Source organism: Barbus barbus, assembly GCF_936440315.1.
Source record: "Barbus barbus genome assembly, chromosome: 33".
NCBI lineage: Eukaryota > Metazoa > Chordata > Actinopteri > Cypriniformes > Cyprinidae > Barbus > Barbus barbus.
This window is the reverse complement of record NC_136761.1, coordinates 27,619,324-27,639,569: the sequence shown is the minus strand read 5'-3', so window position 1 is coordinate 27,639,569 and position 20,246 is coordinate 27,619,324. Positions and strand designations below refer to the sequence as shown.

At 36.6% G+C, this 20,246-nt stretch overlaps 1 protein-coding gene across 1 annotated transcript; it reads left to right on the top strand.

Annotated features, from left to right (window-relative positions):
• Positions 1 to 1,437: 1,437 nt before the first annotated feature.
• LOC306853389 (large neutral amino acids transporter small subunit 3-like) lies at positions 1,438 to 19,686 on the top strand. The gene is made up of 15 exons (XM_079390750.1): positions 1,438 to 1,612; positions 5,582 to 5,739; positions 5,915 to 6,092; positions 6,315 to 6,370; positions 7,053 to 7,129; positions 10,677 to 10,769; positions 11,807 to 11,937; positions 13,668 to 13,765; positions 13,880 to 14,026; positions 14,104 to 14,139; positions 14,696 to 14,828; positions 15,115 to 15,244; positions 16,895 to 16,968; positions 18,014 to 18,137; positions 19,355 to 19,686. Exons 1-15 carry the CDS (start codon positions 1,608 to 1,610, stop codon positions 19,532 to 19,534), a joined length of 1,620 nt encoding a protein of 539 aa, XP_079246876.1. The 5' UTR covers positions 1,438 to 1,607; the 3' UTR covers positions 19,535 to 19,686.
• The last annotated feature ends 560 nt before the right edge of the window (positions 19,687 to 20,246 follow it).

Genomic DNA, 20,246 nt, shown 5'->3' with positions numbered 1-20,246 from the left:
TCAGTGCTTTTGTTTTGTCTCAAGATGAACACCAGTGATGTTTTTTTCTAAGCATGTTTATGAAAATTATTTAAATGTCCTAATTGAACTATGGATTCATCCTGATTTAGGCTAAACCCTGTCTGTGAAACCAGGCCATCATCTCCTTGTCTAATCATGTTGCAAGCAAATTTACCCAAACTAATTAAAACGTTAACTTAGCCAAAATGAGAATTTACAAAAATCCTCTTATATCCATATGCAGGACAGGTGATCTCTCTCCTCCTTTATCACTCATATCTGATGGGAAAAGCTATTCAAGTTTTAGCAAACCAGGCACAGAGGTTGAAAAACGCCCCAAAATTGATTAGAGGCACGCCTTTTGCTGCAGAGACCTCATTCTCGATAACAGGGGCGTGTCTGGAGCATTTTAAATGGGGGGGGGGGGGGGGGGGGGGCAGTCTGGGGCACAGGGGGAGGGGTTGGATACACGATGTTAATAGGCCTATATTATATAGGCTATTAATTGCACAGTGTGAGATTCATTGGTACTCACAGAACTTTGTGAGATCGCGATGAACAAAGAGTGACAGCTTTATTGGTTATGAGCACTCTTTGCGAGCTTTCTAAGCAATCCATTTAAAATATAGAACTTAGTTTTTTGCCCACACACACGTTGCAAAGTTTTGGGAATGACATCTGCATATTTATGCGGGATTCGCTCTCGAAGTAGCAGCATATTGATAGCAACAGAAGGGACAAAATATGTGAAAATATGCATTAAGAGAGCACCCCCACTTATTTCAGAAGCAGCCTTAGTGATTATTTCTGGTTGATGTGCTTCTATAACGATATACAAAAACAACAAAATACAAATGTACTAAATAAAATAATTTAATAAATGCATATTTACAATTTAAGCACTTAACTAAAATAAGTATTAATAAAATTAATAACTAGAGAAGGCTAACTATATTCAGCTTGCTTCCATTTAGTGAGAAAAGCCTACTCTTCACTTGAATTAGAAAAAAAAAGCTTTTCTGGTCTTCAGTGATGCGAGGATAACATTTGAGCATACACACAATATCTGAGTGAGACCCGAGCCAGTTCATAAAAGAACAATGTGGATTTAAAAGCACACGTCCAGTTTTGTGCGAGTGAAGGAAATCCGCTTGCGAGTGGAGAGATGCGTGCTCGCGCATTACATGATCGCGTAACATTATGCGCTCTCGGCATCTGTCATTTAGATCACGCTAAAATGCCTAAAATTAATAAAGAAGAAAGCGGCCCTAGGCAGCTGCCTACACATGCCAAGACACGCCAGATGCAGTTAGAAACTAAAAACAAGCCTATCGCAAGACATCTGGTAGGGGGGGCACCTGGGGTGGCCAGCCAAATTTCAGAAGGGGCCGGTGCCACCCCTGGCCACCACGTAGACACGCCCCTGCTCGATAATGAGGGAGTTTCTCTTCCATCAAGACTTCTGGAGATCTCTGAAGAGACAGAAGCACAGGACACATTAACTCTATTATCAACTCCACTTTAGAAGAATTTGTAGTATTTATCTTTAGTTTGAAACAGAATCCAGGAAATAACGCGCGGCTGACATTTGGAAATTATACCAAAAAATGAAGTAAGTTGTTTAAATTGAATTAAATTCTCAGTACATGTAGTTTTAGATGAATAATAATAATAATAATAATGGCTGTAGGATACACAGTAGTTCAGGTTTATCTTCAGACGAGTGTAAATAGAGACTTTAGTGAGACACGTGGCGCTGAGTTTAATGTTTCACGCTTTTTTCTTTTTTTTTTTTGTTTCACGATTTTTTCTTCATAAACTGTACATGCTCTCGTGTAGTGTTTTAAATGAGCTCAGATGTGTTTTCCATGAGCTAACTCTATTTGAGGGCTGTATTGTGGATGGTTTGTTGTAGATGTGGGCAGCATATGTCGCGGTCTTCAGCGTTATTTCAGCGGCTGGGGATCGAGTTTGTTTGTTTAATCCCGTCCAGAAAGTTGAGCCTTTGTCCTTGTTTCTCACCGGGACACGCTGAGAAAACCCCAGTCTTTGTCCTCAGGGGAGATGGAGAGCTAAACTCGGTGTTTTTGGTTCCGGAAGGGGTGCACATGGCACCATTTCCCCTGTTTAGTGTCTCAGATCTTCTTCAAGACCAGAGAACACGCGGGGACAGAAGACGCCATTGTTTCTAGTAAAAGAGCTATTCTATGAGCCTGCAATTAAAAAAGCATAAATAAAGATAGTTTCGATTAATTCTGACTCTGTTTGTGCAATTCTGACTTTTCCCCCTCAAAATTCTGACTCTGTTTCCCCCCCCCCCCCCCCCCCCCCCGCCATGAAATAAAAGTATTTGTAACTTTTATTATTATTATTTTTTTGTTTACAATTCTGACTTTTCTTCTCAGAAATATGAGTCAACATCCATCTATTCTGTTTGTCTCACAGTTCTGACTTTTTTCCCCTTCAAAAATTCAAGTTTACATCACAATTCTATTTGTTTCCACCACAAAATAAAAATTATTGCAACTTTTATTTTTTACAATTCTAACTGTGCTTAGAAATATATTAACATCTGTCTATTCTGAGTTTGCATCTCACGGTTTGACTTTTTCCCCTCAAAATTGTAAGTTTAAATCTCGCAATTGTTTTTGTTTCCGCCACGAAATAAAAGTAATTGCGACTTTTATTTAATTTTTTTACAATTCTGACTTTTCTTCTCAGAAAGGTGAGTTAACATCTGCCTATTCTGAGTTTATATCTCAATATTCTGACTCTTTTCTTAGCATTACTCAGATTTACTCAGTCTGTTCAGATTTTAAGTCTTTATTCCAGCCAAAAAGACTATGAATATGGAAGATATATAACCTTTATCTGAATAGAATATGGAAGATATATAAGCATTTAAAAGATTAGCTTCCTCACCAGATAAAGGCATGGAAAGAGTTGATTCGATTATCGCCAGAGAGCGTACAGGATTCAGTATTTTTAATTCTTCACCAGAGCATGGTCACTATATTGAAGACGGGGATCAATGGTGACATCATGTTGCTTTTTGGTGAGGGTCACTCGAGGTCAGGCACAGGTGGAAAGATAAGGGCACACTTAATATCTCAAGACTTTTAAACTTGAACTTCATTATAAAACATTTTCTGCTTATGAACTTTTATAGAAAGGTGTGTCTGCTCTTTCATATGTACACATAGGGTCACTGATAAAAATTCACTGGGCCCGGGGCCAAAGCAAGCATCTCTTAGGGGCCATCCTCTATGTCTCTGCTCATAGGGACTGATAAACAGACGTACGTTAGTGGCCCTCTTTAAACAAACACACTGAACGTCATTTGTTCCAGTCGAGTGACATGCAACTCAGTGGACGGAGCTGATAATAGTTACTTTTTAACTGTGCAACGTGTGAAATGTGGCTTGCAGACCTCTATGCCAAGCGTTTACAGTAGATGCCTGATGTTTTTACTAAACACAAGACACTAAAACCACCTTCATGTGTACCGTAAACAAACACACACGTGCGACTGCCCACGACTCGGTCCTGAAAAACTGTGATCTTTAGACATGCGGATGGATTTCCACCATTGTCAAACTTGCTTTTCTTCATTCTGGAGAATATGATGGTGCTCAATTATTCTGAGCATGTGCCTTAATAGACCGTGTGAGTTACAAAAAATCCATCCATAAGCCCAGCATTTGAGGACAAAGATGTCTAGTGGACTGTGTCTAATCGTATTAAACACCACACGCTGAATCTGTGTCCTGCTGAGATCCCTCTCTGCTTTCTATATATCTCTTGTATTGCCTGTGTCTCCCGCCCACACTCTTATATCTCTCTCTTTCTCTGTGTGTGTGTTAGGGAGTGTTTGGGTTATCCCGGTTATAATGACCGATCGTTTTCAGTCATGTCATGGGATACGTTGACCCCGTTTACAAACAAAAACTTGGACGCATTTGGAGAAAAGTTATATTATCTCTAGTCTAGAGACAGAGGATGCACATTTCTCATGGCTTTCAGATGCAAATTTGTGATACAACAAAGCACGTGTGATTGTGGTTTTTCTTGTGAATGGTTTCGCAAATGCAAATCAGTTGGGCACGCCTCCTATTAAGAGGAAGCTTTCGCGTGTGTTGGTTGTAGCAAATGTTAGGGAGTGTCTCTCTCTTACGTCTCGCACGAAATCCCCAGAGACTCAAAGAATGAAGATTTATGGGTGTCGGTTTGAAGGCATTTTTGTATGATCCCCTTCTTATAAAACACTCTATTAATCTATGATTCCTAAAAAAATATATCACGTATCATGGTTTCCTCAAAAAAAAATAATGAGCGGCAAAAAAATGTTACATTAATAATAGTCAGAAATGTTTCTTGATCAGTATATTATGATTTCTGAAGATCATGTGACACTGAAGACTGGAGTAATGATGCTGAAAATACAGCTTTGATCACAGCAATAAATGACATTTTACAATTTATTCACATAGAAAAGTGTAATTTTAAAAAAATATATATTTCATCATTTTTACTGTATATGTGGGATCAAATAAATGCAGTCTTGATGAGCAGAAAAGACTTCAGAAATGCATGTTATTGAAAATTCATCTTTGCATCACATGAATAAATTGCATTTTTACTACATATTTGAATAGAAAACTGCTATTTTAAATTGTAATTATATTTTTGCTGTTTTTTTTGTTGTTTTTTATCAAATAAATGCAGCCTTGGTGAGCGTGCAAGATGCTTTATACATTTTTTTTTACAAATCTTACAGACCCCAAAATTTTGAATGGTAGTGCATTAAAATTATATATACACTGCCCTCCAAAAGTTTAGAAACACCCCTGGCAATGTGTGGTTTTGGGCGATATCAGCATAAATCAAATACATTAAAGTAACGACATTATCATTGAAGACCAGCAATAAAACATAATAATGGCAATACATACATGTCAAAGTCAGACATGCCCCTTTGCCAGCTGTGATGCCTGGTTACTGGTTTAACATTGGCCCAGGTTTTTAAAAGATTTTTGGGTCAGCACACCTTAAAAGCTTCAACAATTGATTGCCAATTAAGTTTAGAATACAATGAACCAATTAGAACACAATTTAGCTCAGATAGTTTACAAATAGCTATTTCTGGCTATGTGGATATTTTGATGAATCACAGTTTTTTTCTATGTATAAACTGTTTATGTAATAAAATGTTTTCGTAGTTTGTGTTGTCCCTTATCAGTGTGAAATTATCACAAATTAAAAAGGATTCATGCCAACATTGTCCAAAACCCCACTTTTCTAGGGCGTTTCCAAACTTTTGGAGGGCAGTGTATACAGTGTCCTCCAAAAGTATTGGAACAGTAAAGACAAAATTGCTCTGTTGGCTGTGGAGTCTATATATGTATTTTTTTTATTTGCACATCTTTAAAATGCATTCCTCAATAAATTGCATTAGTAAATCAACTGCAGTAGCTATATCGGGTTAAAAATGTAGTTTGCTAAGGCAGAATATTGCCTTCAGAAACTATATATTTTTAAATATGCCACTGTGTGTGACACTAATTTCTTCTCTGTCTGATAGGAGGATGGCTCCGTCTCTGTTGCAGGCGTACAGCAGGCGCTGGTGGATGGCCGTCACAGCCGTGCTGGAGAACCTGTCGTGTTCGGCCGTGCTGTTGGGCTGGGGCTCTCTGCTCATCATGCTCAAAGGACAGGGCTTTTACTCGCACCTGTGCACAGGTAATCATAGTCATAGAACTCAAGCAGATCACAAGCATCCTACCACAGGTCACTAACTAGCACCGAAAGAAAACCGAGCCGGAGTTCCTGGGAAACTTGAACTGCGTGGACTTTAAAACTTAATAAAGTCTCTGTCTCTTGCTTTCATTGACCTTCTCTCTCTGTCTTTCTGTAGACAATACGACTGCGGGTGTGAACGCTAGCGCACCAGAGGATTGGCTGAGTTGTGATGAACAGGAAGAAATGCTGAACTTGGGCTTCACCATTGGCTCATTCCTGCTGAGTGCCGCCACATTACCACTGGGTATATTAATGGACCGGTTTGGCCCCAGGCCTCTGCGCCTCGGTGGAAGGTGAAGACACACTAATGCCCCGAGTGCTTACTGTGTTTTAGATCACAGTGTCAACAGTCCATCTGGAAGCAACACATTTTTTAAGCATGCACTTGGAATCTCTGCATGACTTTTTGCATTTCAAACCACTGACTAATATGTGCACATAAGAGCACACTTGCATTCAAGTATGTGTGTTTATTTAATCATTTTTCATGTTTTGTATTTTTTTTTTTTTCATAGTGCGTGTTTTGCGCTCTCTTGTGTGATTATGTCCATATCATCATATCAACCAAAAGGTGAGCTGGAAACAAAAATACACAAAGAATGTGCACGAGTCTTCAAATTACAGCTATAATCAGTTAATCACTCAATAATTACTGGAGGTTTTTTTTTTTTTTTTTTTCACAAATTAAAAACATTGAAAGTCAGTAGAGGCTATTTTAGTAATCAGTTATTAATAGGATTTCAATTAACTAAATAAAAATAAAAAATTATGTTCAGAAATTTCACATTTTGACAAATTAAAATTCTCTTTTTTTTTCCAGAAGGAATAATAATTTTACTACTTCAAGTGACTTTTTTTTTTTTTATTGATTGATTGATTGTTGCTGGTTTTAAAAATAACGCAATGACAAAACAATATAGTTGCAGGGACAATTAATTGGCCATTATTTGACCAATTTTGTGAGTTAACAATTCAATTTTAAAATGTACAGGCAGCAGAACTTATTGTGAATTTTCTTTGCAAATATTAAAATGGAACTTTTATTCAAATTTTGTGTAAAATGTTCATAATCATTCACAGCCATACCCAAATCAAATGTAGCATTTAGTAGCAAATGTAGCATTTATATATATATGCTACTGTATACAGAAGACACAAAATTTGATTTGTCATTTCAATGTCATTGTGACAGTTTTGAGTTGTTCAAACACACATTTTGATTGTGTAATGATTGTTTGCGCCTTTTGTTCTAGTCCTCTCTGCACTCATTTTCTTGGCTCTTTCACTCAACGGCTTTGGAGGGATCTGTCTGACCTTCACATCTCTCACGGTAAGAAGAAAGAAAACGGTAGAGAAAGGAGCACCTATGGTGACTTGCATGTTTTGTAGTGCAGCTGTCACATGAAGCTTTTTGAAGTTTATTTTGTCCAGACAGGTGTGTGTATTTATGTGTTTGGGGCAGGCAAAGTATCGACACATGTGACTAAAGGAGAAATTCGGGCTTTTTCAGTGCCCACCAATCAGAAGGCTAAACTGCCCACACGCCTTCTCTTACACCCTCGTCAAACCCCAGTTGAAACAGACAAGGGCACAGACGTTGTACTCACACTCATCAACAAACAGATTGTGACTTTCCGGTTCGTTTAGTGATATCACCTGGTGTGGGAAAGAATGACTAATATATATATATATATATATATATATATATATATATATATATATATATATATATATATATATATATATATATATATATATATATATATATATATATATAAAATCAGCTGCCCTCAGATAGCCCACCACTATCATGCAGATGCCAACACACACTTATCCTTGCGCATACACATGGCTCATCTAGAGCAGCTCAGGTATGCATGCACACTGCCCTACACGTGATAACAAACACTGCTTTATTTCAGTGACATCCTGTTGTACACTTCTGAGAAAAGCACACGCTCTGTGTCTGTTAACAGTGAATTACTACCAGTATGGAGAAAATAGCAGCTGATATTGCTCTGATCACTTTATTTACACTTTTTTTCTTTTTGGTTTTGATGTTATCTGAACTGAGCAAGCCAATGACCTCCATGACTTAGTGTTTTTTCCACTTCCTCTAAAGTAGTAAGGAACCTCAGTACCCATAAGAAAGAGCAATCACAAACGAGATCTCTTTAATCCCTTAACTATTTGTCCTAGTCAATGATATTAAGGTGAGAGCAAATGGAAACTTTTGATTAATTCTCCTTCTCAGATGTTTCTTCTAAGCAAAGGGCATCACAAACCTCACAGCAGTCTCACGCTGTGCTTAGATTTTCAAAAAACCCAAAGTCTGAAATCAGAATTCAGAGATTTTAATATGAACCTTAACATTTCTTATTAAAAACTTCCAAGAATCCAAATTACCATTGGTGTATTTCAGGGTTCTGTATTAGGTCCCTTCCTCTTTTCAGTATATATAACATCGCTGGCATCTATCGACCAGGCACATGGGTTTTCCTACCACTGCTGTGCCGTTGAGATACTGCTTTACCTCTCAGGCTCATTCCATGTCATCTGAGCTATTCTATGCTATCCAAAGTAATGTTGTAAGTTATATTCATATATATTCCTACTTTGTCAATAATTGTCTTTAATATGTTCCTTTTTTATGTACCTCTGTAATATGAACCTTAACTTTTCTTTATCAAATTCTTCCAAGATCAAATTACCATTGGTGTACCTCAAGGTTTTGTGTTGGGTCCCTTCCTCTTTTCAGTATATATAACATCGCTGGCATCTATCATCCAGTCACATGAGTTTTTTCTACCACTGCTGTGCCGATGACGCAGCGCAAATACAGTGAGGGGAAAAATATTTGATCCCTGGCTGATTTTGTATGTTCAGTCTATAATTTTAATGGTAGGTTTATTTGAACAGTGAGAGACAGAATAACAAAAAAATCCAGAAAAATGCATTTAAAAAAAGTTATAAATTGATTTGCATTTTAATGAGTGAAATAAGTATTTGACTCCTTGGCAAAACCCTTCCCTTGTTGGCAATAACAAAGGTCAGCCGTTTCTTGTAGTTGGCCACCAGGTTTGCAAACATCTCGGGAGGGATTTTGTCCCACTCCTCTTTGCAAATCCTCTCCAAGTCATTAAGGTTTCGAGGCTGACGTTTGGCAACTCGAACCTTCAGCTCCCTCCACAGATTTTCTATGGGATTAAGGTCTGGAGACTGGCTAGGCCACTCCAGGACCTTACTGTGCTTCTTCTTGAGCCACTCCTTTGTTGCCTTGGCTGTGTGTTTTGGGTCAGTGTCATGCTGGAATAGCCATCCACGACCACTTCAATGCCCTGGCCCTGACGGTACATGGCCCCGTCCATCGTCCCTTTGATGCAGTGCAGTTATCCTGTCCTCTTAGCAGAAAAACAACCCCAAAGCATAATGTTTCCACCTCCATGTTTGACGGTGGGGATGGTGTTCTTGGGGTCATAGGCAGCATTCCTTCTCCTCCAAACACGGAGAGTTGAGTTGATGCCAAAGAGCTGGATTTTGGTCTCATCTGACCACGACACTTTCAACCAGTTCTCCTCTAAATCATTGGCAAGCTTCCGACATGTGCTTTCTTGAGCAGGAGGAGCTTGCGGGCACTGCAGGATTTCAGTCCTTCACGATGTAGTGTGTTACCAATTGTTTTCTTGGTGACTATGGTCCCAGCTGCCTTGAGATCATTGACAAGATCCTCCCGTGTAGTTCTGGGCTGATTCCTCACCGTTCTCATGATCATTGAAACTCCACGAGGTGAGATCTTGCATGGAGCCCCAGTCCGAGGGAGACTGACATTTATTTTGTGTTTCTTCCATTTGCGAATAATCGCAGCAACTGTTGTCACCTTCTCAGTTCTCACCAAGCTGCTTGACGATGGTCTTGTAGCCCATTCCAGCCTTGTGTAGGTCTACAATCTTGTCCCTGACATCGTTGGACAGCTCTTTGGTGGAGAGTTTGGAATCTGATTGATTGATTACTTCTGTGGACAGGTTGTCTTTTATACATGTAACAAGCTGAGATTACTCCCTTTAAGAGAGTGCTCCTAATCTCAGCTCCTTACCTGTATAAAAGACACCTGGGAGCCAGAAATCTTGCTGATTGATAGGGGATCAAATACTTATTTCACTTATTTAACTTTTTTTTTAATGTTTTTCTGGATTTTTTTTGTTATTCTGTCTCTCACTGTTCAAATAAACCTACCATTAAAATTATAGACTGATAATTTCTTTGTCAGTGGGTAAACGTACAAAATCAGCAGGGGATCAAATAATTTTTTCCCCTCACTGTAAATTACATGGCTTTGTATACTGTACCGGTGTTTAAGGTGTGCAGCCTTCTGTAACAAGTTCAGTGTTAGGTTGAGGTTGTTATTCTGTGTTTGTGTGTGAAAAGCACAAGGAAGTACAAATGTGCGTGTTCACAGAACTGTGTTCTTAACCTTCTCATTTCACACAGGGGAGTAAAACACACTCACACATCCCCGTAAGAGTCTGGAAAAACGAAGCACTGCTTGGAAATTCATGGATAATGTGGAAAACAAATATGATGCATATGCACAATCCACAGCAGGACTTCCTGCTTACAGAAGCATAAATATTTCTCATGCAGCAATGCGTTCATTTTATCACTATTGCTCACACATGTGGTTAGGCATGATGTTCACTTGACACTTGATTTGAGCCATTAAGCAAGCACCCAGATGCCTTAATAGTATCAAGGTGGTGTTTTCCATGGATGCACACATGGTTTTCCTTCCTGTTTTTGTTCACTGCAAATGTAGGCTAAGCTGCATTTATGATTTTTCCATACTGATAACGATGTGTTTTCCTCTCTTCCTCTGATAGCTGCCAAACATGTTTGGAAGTCTGAGCTCCACTGTGCTGTCACTGATGATCGGCTCCTACGCTTCATCGGCTGTTACCTTCCCTGGAGTCAAGGTTTGTTTTTTTAGTGTGTGTGTGTAAATGGAGGATAAACCTGTTTGACGTGTACAGTATAGTCGGAATTAAAGCCTCTGATGAAATTTTGCATCAGATTGAATGAAACTGAACTCATCGCCATAAACTGCTATAAAAGCAGTTAAGCTTAAGGTTTTGAGCTATGATTATGTACAATCAAATATAAATTAATTTTATTTAAAAGACGCCTGCTGTTATAGTGTTATATAACTGTTAGTCTAAAGAGTAAATATTGGTAATCTTCCTTAAAAATTAAGATCATGTAAGTGATCTATATTAGACGTAGAATTCAGTGTCATTGCCAAGGCTGCATTTATTTTTCCAAAATACTGTAAAACCGTATAATTGTGAAATAAAACAATTTAAACGGTTTTCTATTGTAATATTTTAAAACAAGCTGAATTTTCAGCATCATTACTCCAGTTTTCAGTGTCACATGATCTTCAGAAATCATTCTAATATACTGATTTACTGACATTTCTGATTATCATCAATGTTGAAAACAGCTGTGCTGCACAAGATTTTTATGGAAACCGTGACAAGTTTTGTTTTTCAGGTTTTTTTGATGAATAGAAAGTTCAAAAGAACAGCATTTATTTGAAATGGAATCTTTTGTAACATTATAAAGGTCTTTAATTTCACTTTTGATCAATTTGATGCATCTTTGCTGAATAGGCGTAATTTCTTTGAGGGGAAAAAAAAATACTTACGTACCCCAAGCTCCTTAATGATAGTGCACTGTACATGTTGACCTCTTTTAAAATGGGAAGTATCACTGTGTCTGTATGACTGTAAAGAATGGATGCTATTAAGGCCATGATGTTCTTTGATATTTTGTCAAGCTGCAGCCAGTATTACATACACTTTCTTCAGCCTCAGACATAAAACCATCAGCCAGATGCTGCAGACAAGCAAAATCTTTTTTCCCACCATTCATTCAATCAAGCGTGTCATTCAAATGGAAAAACTCATCAATATTGCATCTCCTCTTTGTGTGTGTGTGTCTCTCTCTCCAGCTGATATATGATGCCGGGGTGTCATTTACTATTATCATGTGGACGTGGGCCGGCCTGGCTTCTCTGGTCTTTCTCAACTGTTTCCTGAACTGGCCAACAGAAGGGTTTCCTACACAAGAAGAGATGGAGATGTTAGTACTAGTCCTGTTAACCTATATTAACCTCAAAGATTATTCTGGGGGAAAAAACATCATTTTAATAAAAATGGCAGCTTAACAATTACCTCCTTTGAATCAGTGACACCTTCAGTGCTTGTAGATTACTTACTAATTTTAATCTGGTACTGATCCCAAACTACATGACAAAAACTGTAGTTAGTAACATAATCCATTACACATTTGAGGTAATATAATCAGACTACTTTGATTACTTTTGACCTAACTCGTTTATCACATTGATTTAAATAGGATCATCTTCATATAACGGCAAGGCAAGTTTATTTATATAGCACATTTCATACACAATGGTAACTCAAAATGCTTTGCATAAAAGGAAGTAAAATAATCATAAAAACAAATCACAACAATAAAACAGAAATTTAAAAATAAACGTATAAAAATACAAAGGGAAAGAAAATATATGCCATGCATTATAATTAACAACATAAAGTGCATTAAAAATGACATTGCGTCAAGGTTTCCCAATCTGGGGGTGAGTTAAACGAAAAGATAATAATTAAATTATAAAAATGTACATTTAAAATGCGTTTTAATTAGTGCTGTCAAACGATTAATCACATCCAAAATAAAAGTTTGTTTACATAATATACATGTATATACTGTGTATATTTATTGTGTGTATATATATATAAATACATACATGCATGTATATATTTCAGAAAAATGTTGTTTATATATTAAATATATTTATATAAAATATAATAATATAAATACATATTTTTAATATTTTAAAAAAATATAGTAAATATTTTCAAAATATATACTGTATGTGTGTGTATTTTTTATATATATAAGTATAAGTATACTTATATATATATAAGTCAAAGTCGTAAAGTCGTGACGTATTGTCAAGTATGGTGACCCATACTCGAAATTGGTGCTCTGCGTTTAACCTATCCAAGTGCACACACACAGCAGTGAGTAGTGAACAAATCCACACACACACACACACACACACACACACACACCGTGAACACACACCCGGAGCAGTGGGCAGCCCCGGGGTTCAGTGTCTTGCTCAAGGGCACCTCAGTCGTGGTATTGAGGGTGGAGAGAGCGCTGGACATTCACTCCCCCCACCTACAATCCCTGCCGGCCGGGGACTCGAACCCACAACCTTTGGATTACAAGTCCAACTCTCTAACCATTAGGCAACGACTTCCCCTTGTTGTACTGTTTTATATATATATATATATATATATATAAAACAGTACACATATTAAATTAATAATTTGACAGCACTAGTTTTTCTATAATGTTACGTTTATAATCAAATTAAAATACATTTGATATATTGGTCATTTATAATAAATGACTAAATGTAATGTAAATGTTTTTTTTTTTTATTACAACAATTGGAATAAATCACTTAAATAAATTTTTATTTGTTTACCTGTATGTCGTTTGTAGGTTATATAAGAAGGGAACATTTAAAAGATGAAAAAGAGAAATTGGGGAAAAACAATGATTTATTGCTCTTATGTGAATAATCTGTAATCACGTAATTAATAATAAATAATAAAAAAGTAACTGTAGTCTGATTTTAAGATGTAATTTAATCTAAGTACTTAATTTTTTGAATCAGATTACATAATCCAGATTGCATGTTATCCTTTAATATAAAGAAAACAGTCTTGATTTCTGAATAATATTTCCTTGTTCCTTCCTTCGCAACCATTTAGTAGGAAAAAGAGGCATTCAGATGAAAACCATAAATTATCGTCTGAAGAGGCGACGTGTGAAACCGAGAAACTGCCGGCTGTAGCTCAGGACACACAAGGTGAGACCCTTTGAGACGGAGTGATACATTTTGAGGCCGTTTGTTACGGTTGTGTGAATGTGAAGCTGATGAAGTGAAATATGATGCACGAACTCCTGGAAATCTCTTTCTCAGCTTCGGTCCCGTTCCGGCGCTCCGTGTTCTCTCCCATCTTTCTGTGGAGTCTGATCACTATGGGAATGACTCAGCTGAGAATCATCTTCTTTATGGGAGCCATGAACGAGATGTTGGAGTTCATGGTCATCCGCGGAGATGAGACCCGTAAGACCAGCCACAAAACCTACACCATATCACTGCATTCATTAAAGCTGATTATAATGTGTTTCTGTCTCGTTTAGCTTCTAAAGAACTGCTGCATGAGGCAAAGGAGAAAGGTGAGATTAACCTTTGTTAGTTTAATACAGTGCGTGCATAATTATTAGGCTAGTTGATATTCTGATTCCAAGTACATTTAGCCAATTCCAAACCACATCAATCTTAATAACTACTATTAATTTTGTATTTAATCTAGTGCTGGGTAACGATTAATCGCATCCAAAATAAAAGTTTTAGTTTACATAATATATGAGTGTGTACTGTGTTTATTTATTATGCATTTATGAATACACACACATGCATGTACATATTTCAGAAAAAATTTATGTTTATATATTACAAATTATATTAATAAAAATATATACATGTAAATATTTTCAAAATATATACTGCATGTGCGTGTCTTTAAATATACATAATAATTCTCCATGAAGGCTGGAATTGAAAAACTTCTTATATTCAGGTGTGCAGAATTATTAAGCAGGTTTTCTTTAACAAACAAAATGAGCTTATCATAATTATGCACGCACTGTAGTCATAAATGTAATTGTGAAGGAAACCGAGAGTGTTTCAGGGCAATCTGAGCCTGATAAATGCATTTATTTGACCTTCCAGTGAGCTTCTACTCGTCCGTCTTTGGCACGCTGCAGCTCTTGTGTCTGGTCACCTGTCCTCTGATCGGATACATCATGGACTGGAAGATGAAAGAGTGTGAGGTGGATCAGAAGACGGCGCAGGGAGAAAAAGAGTAAGACATTTACGTTCTTCTGCTCTCAGTAATAACGTGACAAGGTAACACTTTATTTTAAGCATCCTTGTTACACATGCTGCATGTGCTTACTATTATAATAACAATTAATTATGCATAATTACATGCAAGTAACCCTAACCATATATATATATATATATATAATTACACTATAACAGTGACAGCTTAGCATAAAGTGACAAGCCATATTTTATATGTAGAAGCAAATGAACAAACTGTGTGCTGATGGTTGTGTAAAGTGTTGTCTTTGACGTCTTGTCTCCAGAGTTGTTGCGGTGCCGAAGCGTGACGGAAAGATCCAGAAGCTGACCAACGCCATGAGAGCCTTCATCTTCACCAATGTGCTGCTCTTCCTGTTTGGGGTCCTCTCACTCGTAGACAACATGCCTCTACAGGTAACAACCCGATTAAACTCAGTCTTTCAATAGAGCTTTATATGATACAGTGTTAAACAGGAAAATAATGTTTTAATAATGCAAACAAATTTCAGTTCTGCTCTAAAAAGAGGACAATTGGAAACAGTATTTTTTTTTTAAGTCACATTGTTGGTTCAGTTAGTTTAATGACTGTAAGGTTAATAAATTATGGAATGAGTTTAATTCATAAGCTGCACAGTAAACAGACTAAGCAGCTCATATTGTCAGGGGTTTGATTGATTTTCCTGTATTACTGCATATACACTACAGTTCAAAAGTTAAGGGCATTTTTTTCTATCGTTTTGAAAGAAGACTTTTATGTTCAGCAAAATTATGTTTATATTAGTGATGGGCAACAATTAATCGCATCCAAAATAAAAGTTTCTGTTTATATTATAAATGTGTGTGTGTGTGTGTATATATATATATATATATATGCGTACAGTATATAGTTAGAAAATATTTACATGTCTGTATTTATATAAATATATTGAATATATAAACAACATTTTTCTTAAATATATACATGCATATGTGTATTTATATTTTATTTATATATATATATACCGTACACGTTTATTATATAAACAAAAACTTATTTTGGATGTGAATAATCGTTGCCCAGCACTAGTTTATCATTAATCATACAGTAAAAAACAACTATAACTGTGAAATATTATTACAATTTAAAGTAACTGTTTTCTATTTTGAATTTAATTTTTAAATGAAATTTTTGTTTCTATGATGGCAAACTTGAAACGTTTATTAATACTGAAAACTGATGTGTTGTGAAAAACAGTTTTTCAGGGTTCTTTTATAAATAGAGCGTTCAAAAACACAGCATTTATTTGACAGAAATTGTCTTTACTGACACTTTTAATTAATTTAATCCATTCTTGCTTGTTCACACCAAGGATGATAACAATAACCATAAAGAGTCATACTTTAGTTTGGGGACCGGTTATCAATTCAAGGGGAGTCGTGGCCTAATGGATAGAGAGTTGGACTTGTAACCTGAAGGTCGTGGGTTCGAGTCTCAGGTCCGGCAGGGATTGTAGGTGGGGGGAGTGAATGTCCAGCGCTCTCTCCACCCTCAATACCACGACTGAGGTGAGACCCTTGAGCAAGGCACCGGACCCCCAACTGCTCCCCGGGCACCACAGCATTAGCTGCCCACTGCTCCGGGTGTGTGTTCACTACTGAGTGTACACTTGGGTGTATGTTCACTACTGAGTGTACACTTGGATGTGTGTTCACTACTGAGTGTACACTAGGATGGGTTAAATGCAGAGCACAAATTCTGAGTATGGGTCACCATACTTGGCCACACACCACTTCCCTTTCCTTTCTCGCTTTTGCCACAAACTCCTAATTTGCTGCTTATTAATAGTTTGCAAAGTAGTTGTTAAGTTTAGGTAATGGCTAGAGTGTGCAAGACTAATTACTACAGTAATACTGTAATGCGCATGCTATTAAAAACTAGTTAATAGTGAGATTTGGTGAATGGGTGTTAATTAAGTTTTTTATAATCTTTCTGATCCCTAACTTTGGCAAGAGTTTACTTGCATAAGAACTGGTTTAATTAGAGTAGATGGGAGTGTTCTCATAACTGTCGTTCTCTTTGTCCAGATCGTGACGTTTATTTTGCACACTGTGGTACGAGGTTTCATTCACTCGTGTTGTGGAGGACTGTATGCTGCTGTGTGAGTACAAACACATACACACACATTCAAGTATCTGTTTGTTTTCTTCCACTAAACCTGTTATTCAATGGCACTGGCAAGTACAGACTTATAAAATCCGATGGTTGTAAAACTGCACTTGACAGGATCCGGTTTGCCCTGTTTGTGTGTGAGGTATAGTGCAGAGCACGTGTAACATTCAGACCCAGTAACATGGATTATATCACCCAGACAAATGACCATAATGCCTTAAAGAAATCACACATGCCTTTTGACTACAACTGTCACGATAACAACTTTGTTGTGCGATAAGCAGTATTATTAAGACCATTTTATGCCACTGAATATATAATCATAATGTAATAAGGCCGAGACACTGCCAAATGACAACAAACTTTTAATTTAAGAATATTTAGATCATGGAAATTAAATATAAACATATTAGATACCTTGACAAATTTGAATAAATAGTCAATTTAAAAAAAACATTTTCTAACAAAAAGTGCAAAGTAAAAAGTAGGAAAGAACTTGTCTGGAGATTTTTCCCTGAGCTTGTTTTCTCTGTAATTTAAGGATGCACACTATTGCTGAAAAACACAACCTCTACTTAGCAGAGATGTCCGTATAAGGCACAGATCCTAACTATGGCCATATCTGCAGATGAAACGTTTTTTATCGAAGCATTTGTTAAATGTGAACTAGCACCTCATGACTACACCACGTTATGTACGAGAAGCTGCAGAAGACCCCGGCGCAAGAGGAATGCAAAAAACATGCTGATATGAATTATGTAAATATAATGGGCAATATATTGCATCACCAAAAATGATTGAGGTCATGTACATAAGTTGATATATTGATTATTGCGACAGGCCTTTAATGCCACAGTGCTCAGTATTAAGAAGTGTGCAGACTTCAGACAAACTAAATGTAACCCTGGAGCACAAAAGTAGTCTTAAGTCGCTGGGGTATATTTTGTAACAATAGCCAAATGTGTGTCTCTCTCTCTCTCTTTCTCTCTCTCTCTCTCTCTCTCTCTCTCTCGCTCGCTCTCTCTCTCTCACAGGTACCCGTCTAATCATTTTGGCACCCTCACCGGGCTGCAGTCTATGATCAGTGCAGTGGTGGCGCTGCTGCAGCAGCCTCTCTTCATGCTTATGTTGGGACCTCTGAACGGAGATGCTTACAGGGTAAGACATGCACATTTTTATCTCTTGTGTGTATATAGGACGGAAAAGATTAGTCCACATGAAAAATTGTCAACATATTTGAATATTTGTTTGATCCAGAGGGCTGCGCATAACAAGAATGATGGAGCAGCATAAACACTAGGCTTGCTGCGGTAGACGGTGTTACACAGCGTTTGCTTGTACTCTCCTCTCAATAGTTCATATTTAAAGCTAGAACTCTGTTCATATATGAAGTGAGCTTCCTAACTAGACAACATCTCAGGTATCATGGATGCACTCCAGAAAGCAAGCGGCAAACTGATCTTCTAAGATGAATGCACTGTAAGATAACTAGAAATACTATTCAAAATGATACACAAGTCAAGATGCATGAGATTTATTTTCTTTTATTGAACAGATTGCATTTATTTGATTTTAAAAAGGCTGTAAAAATACTAATATTGTGAAATATTATAAATTAAAATAGCTGTTTTAATATATTCCTGTTTCAAAGCTGTATTTTCAGCATCATTACTCCAGTCTTCAGTGTCACGATCTTCAGAAATCATAATAATATACTGTTTTAGTCATGTTGACAGGATTTATTTTAAATAGTAAAGACTACTACATTGTTACAAAATATTTCTGTCATTGCATCCTTAATAATAATAAAAGTATACCTTTTTTTGTTTATTAGACTATCAAACACTATCAATAAAATACTATAATAATACTATAGATGCTTTCAACCAGTCATAAGGAATTCTGAATAAATAATATTTCCATTGATGTATGGTTTGTTAGGACAATATTTCGAAAATCTGTAATCTGAGGGTGCAAAAACATCAAAATATTGAGAAAATCCACTTTAAAGTTGTTCAAATGAAGTTCTTAGCCATGCATATTACTAATCAAAAATGAAGTTTTGATATATTTACAAAATATCTTCATGGAACATGATCTTTACTTAATTTCCTAATGATTTTTGCCATAAAAGAAAAATGGATAAGTTTGACCCACACAATGTATTGTTGCTATTGCTCCAAACTGGTTTTGTGCTCCAGGGTCTCAAATATAGAAGCCGTGACACAGTTGATGCAGAGAGTGTCTTACTAAGTTTCAAGTAGGATGCTATCTTGAAAGGTAGCTGTCTATGTAGGTTTCTGTTTATAGGTATTTTCAATGACTAATATAACTATCATGCAACTTAGATGTTTATTCTCTTTCAATCCCATCAGATCAACGTGGGGCTTCTGTTACTCTCATTGGCCGGTTTCCTGTTGCCGGGGTATTTGTTCTACCTTCGCAGACAGCTTCTTCAGATGAAGGCCGCAGGAAAAGTGAACAGACACGCTCCTGTTGAGAATCAAGCTCTGACCAGCGGACTGAGCAACGGTCATGTCTCTCAGGAAGCCTAACTCAATGACCCAGCACCACAGGACTGTCACGGGACTCGTCACATTTCATCACGATACAGCAAACCCTCCGTTTCTCACACCACCCTCACTTAAACACAGACATTGGGATGATGGCTGAGAAAGCAGAATCAGATCAGTATCGTCTTCACTGCAAAAAAAAAGATTTTCTTTCTTAGTATTTTTGTCTTGTTTTCTAGTATACCTACAAATTCTTGAATCAGGAATGACTAAAATGACTATTTTGTCTTGTTTTCTGAAAATATTATCCACATTTTGTTAGTTTTTGCTTAAATAAAAATATCTGTCAATGGGGTTTTATACAATTTATATATTTTTTTTTTTTACCCCATTGGCAGATATTTTTATTTAAGCAAAAACTAACAAAATTTGGATAATATTTTCAGAAAACAAGACAAAATAGTCATTTTACTTGTCATGCATCTGTAAACGCTTCCTGATTCAAGAATTTGTAGATATATATTAGTGCTATAAAACAATTAATTGCATCCGAAATAAGTTTTTGTTAACATAGTGTGTGTAGTATACTGTGTATATTTATTATGTAGATTAAAATACACACACATGCATGTGTATATATTTAAGAAAAATGTATTTATATAAGAATATGAATATATAAATGTATAAAATATAACTTATTTTGGATGCAATTAATCACGATTAATTGTTTGACGGCGCTAATATTTATACTAGA

Excerpts from the sequence above, each read along its gene's own strand:
- LOC306853389 (XM_079390750.1), top strand. Across the intron at positions 14,829-15,114 it reads ACGGCGCAGGGAGAAAAAGA|AGTTGTTGCGGTGCCGAAGC; the intron begins GTAAGACATTTA and ends TCTTGTCTCCAG. Across the intron at positions 16,969-18,013 it reads GGAGGACTGTATGCTGCTGT|GTACCCGTCTAATCATTTTG; the intron begins GTGAGTACAAAC and ends TCTCTCTCACAG.